The sequence below is a fragment of the Coturnix japonica genome, chromosome 2, assembly GCF_054131305.1.
Source record: "Coturnix japonica strain WE chromosome 2, WE-NBRP24, whole genome shotgun sequence".
NCBI lineage: Eukaryota > Metazoa > Chordata > Aves > Galliformes > Phasianidae > Coturnix > Coturnix japonica.
Window position 1 is genome coordinate 893,629 of NC_140664.1, and position 10,438 is coordinate 904,066.

Genomic DNA, 10,438 nt, shown 5'->3' on the forward strand with positions numbered 1-10,438 from the left:
TGACACACCTCCTCCAGCATCCACAATGGCAGGCAGTCCCTGTGCTTGGCAGGACTTCATCTGTTGGGCAAGCAATGTGGTTTACCCTCTCCACGCCCAGAAGCTGTATGTCCATTGTTGGGGAATGATGAATGCTCATGGGGTTATCAGGGCTGACTTCACCATCCTGTTAATCCTGCCTCATGTCAGCAGTATGGATAGCCCCAGTGGTTTGAAGCCAATGTCAGAAACCTCAAAAATATCTGAAAATTACTACCCCCAACATCAGTACACCCCCCTCGCCATTTTTTTTCCATCAAAAAAGATGATACCATGGTTTTTGGTGTCCCTCTGAACTTCCTCTGGCCATGCCTTCACAGTGATGAGTGATGAGTAGTCATATCAGGTGCCTTAAATGTGCAAGATGCCCGTGACCGCTGCTTCAGGGCTGATCTATCCAGGGCCTAAAATTCACACCCTTCCCTTTCTCCATCTAAGGTCTTCTACATGTTCTCTTAGTCTCTGCCTATTCTTCTTCTACAGCTCCATCTCCTAAGCCCCAGGTTGTGTACAGGTCCGTTCTCTTTCTTCAATCCCGTTTTCTTTCCTCAGCCAAGTCTTGCAAGGTAGAGGAGTTGAGCAGACCAAGCAGCCTTAATCTGGCAGAGGATCTGTTCCTGCTTTGTCCTCTCTGCTCTTTAGTGGCTGGGTCTATGATGATTCATGGAGAAGTCTGCAGATTTCCTGTACCAGTTTTCCTGGTAGCTCTTTCCTTAGAAGCAGAAGTGTGATAAGAAATCAAACAAAGGCTCCAGAAGGTCTTAAATTATCAGCTCCAGCTCCACCCCAAAAAACAGACAGAGAAGTCATACAGGCTGGGAACCTTATACTTGAATGCTATCTAGCAGGACATTGCATTGGATGCTCTGTGTAGAAGGGCCATAAATGTGTTTTTACCCTTTGCTCAGGTGTAGCAAAGCTGGAAACCGACTCCCAAAGTGCCAGCTCCTGTGTTTGAACACCAAAGCTGTTGTTCTCTTGCTGCAGCTGCTCTCAAAAGTAGGATGTGGAGCATTTAGGACTTTATAGGTAACCAGCAGCTTTTATAGTCTACAGGAAATCATAAAACATTTCCTGTTTATAATTGTCAACCATGAAAACAGATCTAGATCCACCCTGACTGTAGACATAAAGGAGTTCTCCAGGTCTAGCCCTGGAAAGGCACTTAGCAGACATCCACACAATGAAGCCATTAATTTATGCCATTTATTGCCATTTTGCTTGGAGTAGATGCCTTTGCTGAACTATCTGGCCGTAGATGTGATGTAGTAATGGTACACTGATAGTACTACTAGCCTGACCATAGAGACATTAAAGCATTAGAAGCAATAAATGGGATGAATTGCTCCCATGGTGCTTTCACTCATCTTCAGACCCATCAGACCAGCCTGAAGGCAATACTGAGGTGAGAAAAAAAAACAACGTGCATTCCTATCCTGTCAAATAATACATGATCCCTGCCCATCTTTTAAAATTGTTGTCTTCATCATCACTCAGTCTAAACGCAGGCAAGATATATATCCTGTCCACAGATAAGGGTGCTTTTCCCAGGCTGTGAAGACGACTGAGAGAAGATGAAAGCTTCCTTCCTTGCCCTTCTGGCTTTGGTCCTATGTGCATATCAAGGTAAGAGCGTGGTTTCTATTACACAAAGAATTGTAGCATGTTGGAAAGACAGAGAGGCCTTGTGGGAAGGGATGTCTTAGTACTTGTAATGCTTTAATGCTTGCAGTGGAGATGCTGGGGAAGATGGAACTCCTCTTTAATTTCTCAGATGGAATGTATGAAGGCTTGCTTATGTTCAGGATGTATTTCTCTATAAACTCATGTACTGCTGGATTTTTATGAAAGCAAGACCAACAAAAAACAATAGGAGGCAGCCGCCGCTTTTCTGTCTGTGCTAAAAGACTTTCCAGCGGGTTCGTTTGTTCAGATGTTGTAAGACTGTGGTTATTTCTATATCTTGATGAAGTGCTCTAGCCTACAATCACACAACGTATCCATACCTTCATGCTCCTATCTCTTCCTGCAGCTATTGACACCATTTCTAGTGGGATAGGGTCAGATCTACATCTCCCTTTGTGCAGCTTCCTGCTTAATTCCCCTACTGTCTGCTCTTCTCAGAGACCCTACCCAAGTGATTTCAGGGTCTTTGGAGTCAAGCTGGGGAATGAAGGGGAAGTTTGGAAGTGAGCTATATGGAATAAGTGTCTTTATGCTGGGATATGTGGGTGGAGAGAAATATTTGCATCTTATTTGCATTATGGGTCTTATTGTTTATTTTACTGAGATTGAAATCTGAGCCCTCTGAAAGTATATAGTCCTATAGCCTCTATTGACAAAATATGTAAGCAATGAGGGAGAATAAATGTCAACTTTGATTTGCACTGAGGAATAAGGTTTTCCAGCTCATGGAAATTTGCCACATTTTCTGCTGTAGAAAAAAAAAAAAAGAATTTATTGGAATAGTTATTTGTGTCGCATTGTGGCCTAAGAATACCTTTCTGCTGTTTACCTTGGCTCACTTTCTAGAACAGTGATTTTTGCAAATTTCCAAGTGTTAATAAGGCCCAAGGGACTGAGAGATTGTCTTCAGCATCAAAATCAAGAGCACCTTAACTCAAGTTAGATAATGTATGCAGTAAAAGTAACAAAGTTTTGGGCTGCATATGTCTTATGGGTGAATTCACACAGCTAAGAGTTAAATGTACTATTCTTAATTGGTGTTTTAACACAGATTTGAGGGCATTGAAGTTCCACCCATAGACATATAGGGTGAGGACTGACAACTTCAGGCCATAGAGGTCTCAGTTAACAGGACCAACAAGTGCTAGTGCTTATGGACCAATTTGGCTACAGTCTTATTTTTTGTGTCCCCAGCAACTAGAAAAGGTGAATCCAAGCCTTGGAACATCCCTATAGACTCCTACAGTAGGTCGTGAGCTTCCCTGCTCCTTGCATCATATCAAACCCTGTGTCTTTGTCTCACCTGCGATGCCTGCACCTGTGTGCATGTGTTGGGTTTAAATGTGCAAGTGTGCAGAGAGCAGAGTGAGTTGAGTCTGAGTCTTGCAAATCCATAGTTTTCAGCAAACTTGCATGTTGTGCATTTGAGGGGCAATGGAAAGAAAGTGGTCATTTTGCTACTAGGAGTAACAACATTTTGTCATCATCTTTCATATTCCAACTTCTCCTGTCTTCTCCTGCAGCAAAAGCCCTGTATTGCTACACCTGTGAGTGGGAACAAAGCAACTGGAGCTGTCTGAAGGCTAAGAAGTGCTCCGATGAGGATGAGTACTGTGTGACGAATGTTGCTGCTGTAGGAATAGGTATGTGGTGTCAGTGCACAGGGACTCAGGAATGCAGTGTAGGGTTTTGGCTAGATTTATATGATTGCTCTTTGTGAATGGATGAGTTGAGGAATCATGGGGAAGGACATATGGAAGGCAGAGATTTCAATAGCCCAATCTGGCAGGGCTGTAGTTAACAGAGTTTGAAAAATTCCTCCCCAGCACAGCTTGGGATCTTCCTTCTTGTTTTATGCCTGCATGGAAAAGGATACTGAAATAGGTCTAGTGCAGATGCAGAAGGAAATAAAATCTGGCAAAGTGCTTTCAATCCAGGCAAGAACATTCCTTCATGGAGCTTCATAGAGCTGGATTCAATATTCCTTGTGGATCCCTTCCACCTCAGGATATGATATGATTCCATGTATGCCACCATTGTACACCTAACAAAGTCTCAACATGAGGATCTGTGCTGGGAAGTGCTGGATGCCCATCAGAGATATTAAATGGTCCTGGCAATTGTTGAGTGGGTGAGATTGGGAGGGTTCTTATTGACCGTGCTGGTCCTCAGGACAGAAGGACATATTATTTCCTCTTCTAGAAGACTGAAGAGCTCTTGGGAAGTCCTCATCACTAACACTGCTCTTCCCTTTCTCCTTTGATCAAGGTTCTTTGTCTTTCTGGAAGAGGATCACCAAGAAGTGCTCCAAGACCTGTCCATACCACAACTTCAGCCTGGGCCTGGCTACGTACACCTCATTCTGCTGCCAGACCTTCTTGTGCAACCTGCCTGCCTGCCCAGGACCTAGGCTTGCTCGACCATAAGATGCTGGTGTTCCTGAATCAGTGTCCTTCACTTGCTCAGAGAAAAGAAATCCTAAAGGCCTGAAGAACATGATCAGATTTCCCCAGAAGGGTATGTCAGGGGGAAGTCTTTCAATGAGAGTGTGATGTAGTACTGGAACAGGTTGCCCAGAGAGGTTGTGGTGTCCTGTCTCTGGATGTGATCATAGAATCATAGAATCTCAAGGTTGGAAAGGACCTACAAGATCATCTAGTCCAACTGTCCTCCCATTACCATTGCTACCACAGTACTGAGACCAAGTTGGATGGGGACCTGGGAAACTTGATCTAGTTGTTGACAACCTTGCCTGTGGCAGTGGGGTTTCAACTTGATGATCCTTATGGACCCTTCCAACCCAAACAATTCTATGACTCTGACTCTATGATTCTATGACTCTTTGACTCTATGATTCTATGATTCTATGATATGGACACCATGCATGCATACTAAGTAGATAAAATATTAAGGTTGCTACCTTCTGCCTTGTCTTGCCTCTCCATCTGGAGCTTCTTACTGGCTTCTGATGTCTGAGTTCCATCACCCCAGCAACTTGACAGAGAAGTAACCATGCTATATCCTCTGCAGCTTGGAGGAGGGAGATGCTGCTTCTGTATGGTCTGTGCCTCTCTAGAGGGGTTTCTCCTGCAGTCTTGCCTTGTCTTGGATGCAGCTGGGTGTCACGCAGCAAAGAGCAGCTTTCCAGCCTCAGAATAGAGGGTAGACCAGAAATAAATACCTCTTTGTGCCAATTCAAGGTCAACTGTACAAACTGACATCATGTCTGCTGGGGAAGGGAAATAGCATATAATCCTGATCTTGTAATGGATCCCAACCACTGATTTTCTCCCTTGCCCCCTCTGTTCAGCCTCTTGCTCCTGGTCCCCAGCTAGTGCCAGTGACATCCCTATGCTATCATGCCATTAGCAGTTGACATTCTTGTTGCTGTTGGTTCTGTTCATGATACCACACTTTTATAAGAAACAAAATACTTATCTGCAGTCTTTGTCCCCATCTTCATTTCCATGGGCTCTCATTGGCCATCCTCTTTGTGTTGCCTTGCTTGCAGCTGCTGTTTGAGCCAAGTGAATCAATTTCCCTGGATCTACCTCTTGGCAATGCATCGTCCTACAGTGAGTCATTCATTTGCCCATTCCTCAGACATCCCTCAGAGCAACTGCAGGGTAATGAAAAGTATTCGCAGCCTTTGGGTCAATCTGGGGAGGAACATTTAGAGAGGTTTATGAGAGAAGAATACAGATTTTTGAGTATTTCATGTAGATGTTTCCAGAAGCTGCAGAGAATGGAGGGTAAAAGGAAGCTGAAAAAATGAATAATGACAATGAGAGCTCAGGGATTCTTCATTGCTAGAGGTGTTACTGAGTGCCTTTCCCTCCTTCCAAGAAGCACTTCTTGGAGGAGAATGGAAATGCATGAACTTGGGTAAGTTGAGAGGGTTCTTCCCAGGTCTGGGGCTGTAATTTGGATGCTGAACCTTTACACCAACTCCCATGACAAAAACAGAGCACATCTGCAGCCCGGGACTCGCTTCACAATCAACTCTCTGAGCTTTCAAATCTGCAAAGCACTGCTCAGCCAAAGGATGATGCTCTGTGCTGTGTGGTGCTTCCAACCCAATGCTGGTAAACAAGGGGACAAAAGGGGCTTTGAGCCCTGCCGAGTGCATCTCCCTGGGGCCAGTGCCATGGCTTCTCCGGATGAATGCCTCCTTCTGAAGTGCTGCACAACAACAGCCTTCAGAGATGCATGCTCTCTTTTATTAATCGACTTCTGCTTTTACTTTGCCCCTACTTTGCCCTGCAAGGGCAGCTCTCTGGGCTGAAGAAGCTATGCTGACCAATGCACCTCTCTTTACCTCTTCCTTTGACCATGACTCTTTTTCACATCCTAATTAGGAATTTGCTTCTTTTTTTTTTTTGCCTTGAAGCAATCACAGCACCCTCCTGTCTCTAAGCCTGAGTGCTCAAAAGCTCTAATTTACTCCAGACACAATATTTTCATGTAAAAAAAAAAAAAAAAAAAAAAAAAAAAAGCAAAAAAACCCTGACTTTGTGTGTGTTTTGGTGTTTTTTCAGTGCACCGGAATTATTCAGCTCTCTGAAAGGAATCCCAGTTGGATAGACTCTAATAATTAATATTTCATTGCATTGGATTTATATGTCCTGTGGCAGCAGAGACAGTCCCCCGCAGCCTGCAGGAAAAGACAGGATTGTTTTCTTTCGTTTTCCAGGCCGTTTTAAAGCAAAACTGTCTTATTTTGCTTGGTTTGCCTGCTTCATTTGCTCTATCCTTTCTGTAGAAGAGCCTTCTAGTGCCCCACAGTAAACATAAGGGAACATAAACATAAAGAGCAAAAAGCACTGCAGCTCTATGGCATCAAAATGTGACCTCCTTCCATGGCACAAAACCATCCTGGAGGAGCAAAAACTCCTCTGAGATGTGTGGGGAGAAAAAAAAGACATAAGTGCAATGTCTAACAACTGATTCTGCACAGCAATTAGAGTTGATGGGGATCAAAGATAGATGGCAATCATTAACACAAGGATGAGGCTATCCAGAAAATTACCCTGTGGATCCCAAGAACTTGAATCAGACTTTTGAAATGGGCACTTCACCTGTCCCTGCTTATCCTAGCACATGGCATCGAGGAGAGGAAGAGCATTTTGAGGTTGTATCCCAAAGTGATGGGAGGCACTGGAGAAAAGTGCATGGAAGAAGTGCCTAAGCACAGCAAGAGAAACACTGCATCCTTTCAGTGGCTGGAGCTTGCATGTGCATAATCACAGAGGTGAAGAAACACACAGATGACGTAATAAATATTTGATTGCAGATAATAAATAGCAGTTTAAATACCTAAGTGATGAGTCGAATGGAAGGAAGGGGAAGCTGTGACGTAGCTGCTTTGGGGCCAGGTGGTTGTATGGTCAGATCTGCTGTGTCTGGTTGTAACCCTTCTCCTCCAGTGTCACAGCTGCAAACCTGCAGCCTCCAGCAGCCAAACCCATGCAATAAATTTAGCCCAAGCTGTGACTGTGTGAGCAAAGCTGAAAGAGTGCATGAAGCCAATTTGAGCCATCAAGCCTTGCAAAGATTAGGGCAAATGGCAAATACAGACAGTCAAGCCTTTCTATGGCCACCACCCACACAAGCCAACAATATGAGTGTTAAGGCAAGCAGGAAAACCCCAAAGCACCTTTCTGAAGAGCAGTTCCACCAAACTGTTGCCCAACTCTCTGTAGGACTTGGTGTGTAGGGTCAGATCCTTGTTTCCTTATTGGGGTGGTGAGCATCACTGGGATGGTGGTGAGACCCTGCAGGCAACCCTGCCCATGGCAGGGGGCTGGAGCTGGATGAACATAGATCCATAGAACCATTTGAGTTGGAAGGTCATCTTGAATTTAAAGGTCAGCTAGTCCAACTCCCCTGCAATGAACAGAGACATCAACAGCTCAATTGGGTTACTCAGAGATTGGACCTGGCTGACCTTGATTGTCACCTACCTCATCTCTGGGCAGCCTGTTCCAGTGCTTCACTACCCTTAAAGCAAAATAAAATAAAATAAAATAAAATAAAATAAAATAAAATAAAATAAAATAAAATAAAATAAAATAAAATAAAATATAAAATAAAAATTCAGTCTAGATCTCCTCTCTCTTAGATTGAAACCATTTCTCCTTGTCTTATCACAATAGACCCTGCTATAGTGTCTGTCCCCTTCTTTCTTACAAACCCCCTTTTAGATACTAAAAGGCTGCTCTGATCTCCCTGGAGCCTTCTCTTCTCCAGGCTCAACAGCCCCAGCTCTCTCAGCTTGTCCTCACAGTGGAGGTGTTCCATCCCTTGGATCATTTTTGGTGTATTTCAGCTCTGAATGCATCAACTTGAGTTAGTAGAGAACTGGGCAACTTTGGGTTGATTCCCCAAATTATTTGCTTTGAATCACTGGTAAAATAAAAATAACGGCAGCAAAAAATACAGGGAGAAATAAAACTCCTTGTACTTATTGAAAGGAAGCGTGATAGAAGTCAGCACATTCCTACCAAACTTCAGTTTTGCATTGGTGAATATTCAGTGATAAATGTCAAAAAAAGGGGGGGAAAAAAAGAAGAAAAACAATAGAAAATCACTTCCCTGAGAAGTCCTGGATGGATTCCAATACTGAGAGCTGATCTAAGCCCACGAGAGGGAGCTAATGCTTCTGTATGGTGCCAGAGTGGCTACAGAATGCCTAAGCAATTTTCAAGGGAATAGAAACCAGTAGCTATGCAAGGGATGCAAGGGCTCTGCTGGAAACCACCCAGACTGTGTAAGCAGCCCTGGCAAGCCACCAGCGTCTGCTTGCTCCCACGCTGTCGGCAGCAGGGGATGTGCCTCTGTTTGTTGGCATAGGGTTTGCTTGTTTGTCTCATACCAGCTCGTGGGGAGCTTGTTCTTGCTCTAGCATAGGCTCATAGAATCATGACATGACCATAGAACCATAGAATAGTTTGGGTTGTAAGGGATTTTAATGGTCACCAAGCTCCAAGCCCCCTGCATCATAGGCAGGGTTTCCAGTCACTGGACCATATTACCATCCAACAAAATACTCAGAGCTGGTACCAAGATCTACAAGGTTTCAACCCACAGGATATGGCTGTTGGCTACTTGGAAATGGGGAGCAAACCCCTCTTCCTTCCTGTAGAGCTTTTGGGAGTCCTGAAAATTGCTGGACTTTATGCAGGGAACCTTCTTTTCTTGGCACCTGCAAAGTCCCCTGGCCTAGGGAGTGAAGAGAGGATCAGACTGGAAAGATCTGTGCCATTACAGAATCATAGAATCATTAAGGTTGGAAAAGACCACTACAGTCATCTAGTCCAACTGTTAGCCCATCACCACCATGCCCACTAAACCATGTCCCTCAGTGCCATAGCTACATGTTTCTTGAACACCTCCAGGCACAGTGACTCCATTACCTTCCTGTGCAGCCAGTTCCTCGCCATTCTTTCTGAGAATAAATTTCTCATCACATCCAATCTGAATTATGGATGACTCTGTCCTCTCTTTCCAATTTTCCTGCACATTCCCTCTTTAACATCTTCTCCCCTCTCTAATACTCGATCCCACTGTCTCTCCATTCCTCCTTATCCGTAGGGTTTAGCCACCCCCCTAACCCTTAAATCCTGCCCGCCTGGTGCCATGCAAAGCTCAGATCCTGCAGTGCTGTTCTGCTATAACCAATGTAACACTCATCCTCCCTGTCATGCAATGCAGAAATCTGTCATGGCAAAACCAGAGTCGCTCCCACGTTGCTCCCTCCTACAGAAATGCTGTTATTTGACTCACTGTAGAGCTGAGGAGCTCTTGTTAGGAGCTCTATTAGGATCCCTCTCCCAAGCTTCCTCGTCACCATTTTACAATTGGAGGTGAGGGCAAGGGAGTGGACGTTGCTCAGTGTATGGGTTGCTTGGCCAAAGCATGATTTGGTGTCAGCAAAGATGCAAGTTGCACAGTCAGATGCATGAGCTCAAACCTATCTGAAGGGATTTATGAGCCATTAGTCTCATGTCCAGCCATGAGGATCTGGGTGGTGAAGAGTAGAGATTGCAGTGCCAGGACTTGTTCCCCAGAGATGATCCCAACAACAGGATAAGATACAGAGTCCTGTGTCCTCAGGAAACCTCTAAAAGCAGTGGGTGAGAGCACTGGCGTGGGTGAGGAGGGCAGATTAAATGCTACAGCAGAGAGGAGAGCAAGGAGGAGGCTTGGAAATGTCCTCCGCCCTAGAAAACCTGGGAGACCAGCTTATCTACTTCTTGCCCAGCTCCCAGCAGGATGTCAGCAGTGGTGACAAGGGAGGGCAGTGCTTTGTCCCCTCTCCACACCTTACAAACCTCTTCTCCTTGTCTTATCTCTCTGGAGCTTTCTCATCTCCAGGCTCAACAGCCCCTGTTTCTCCTTTCCCCACACTCAGAGTTCTTTGCTGCGTGGGGAAAAGCTGCCGTGCTTTTGGATTGGATATAACTGCAGGTTGATGCTGCTCCCAGGGCTTGTCCACATTGTGGGACTGATGGATTCAGAGAAAGCAAAGCTTGAAGAGTTGCTGAGTTTTGGGAAATTTAAATGGCACAACCATGTTGTGCATCCCAGCTCCTGCACATGCAGTAATTGCTTGCTTAGTGTGATGTGTTGCATCCCTCCCTTCCAGGCCATGCTTCTCTGGGGAAATGAGATGAAATGCCCCGTCCCTGGAGGCATTCAAGGCCAGGCTGGA

The 10,438-nt window shown here is 44.9% G+C and overlaps 1 protein-coding gene across 2 annotated transcripts; it reads left to right on the top strand.

The window, feature by feature from the left end:
* The first annotated feature begins 1,469 nt into the window (after positions 1–1,469).
* Positions 1,470–5,372, top strand: LOC146761656 (lymphocyte antigen 6E-like). Of its 2 annotated transcripts, XR_014942364.1 has the most exons (4): positions 1,470–1,665; positions 3,249–3,368; positions 3,994–4,242; positions 5,237–5,372. XR_014942364.1 is itself a non-coding variant. In XM_085536881.1 (3 exons), the coding sequence occupies exons 1-3, from the start codon at positions 1,614–1,616 to the stop codon at positions 4,149–4,151; spliced, it is 330 nt and encodes a 109-aa protein (XP_085393007.1). In that variant the 5' UTR covers positions 1,470–1,613; the 3' UTR covers positions 4,152–4,644. The 2 variants fall into 2 exon arrangements, 1 of the variants encoding a protein (XP_085393007.1); XM_085536881.1 differs by lacking the exon at positions 5,237–5,372 and having other exon boundaries at positions 3,994–4,644.
* The last annotated feature ends 5,066 nt before the right edge of the window (positions 5,373–10,438 follow it).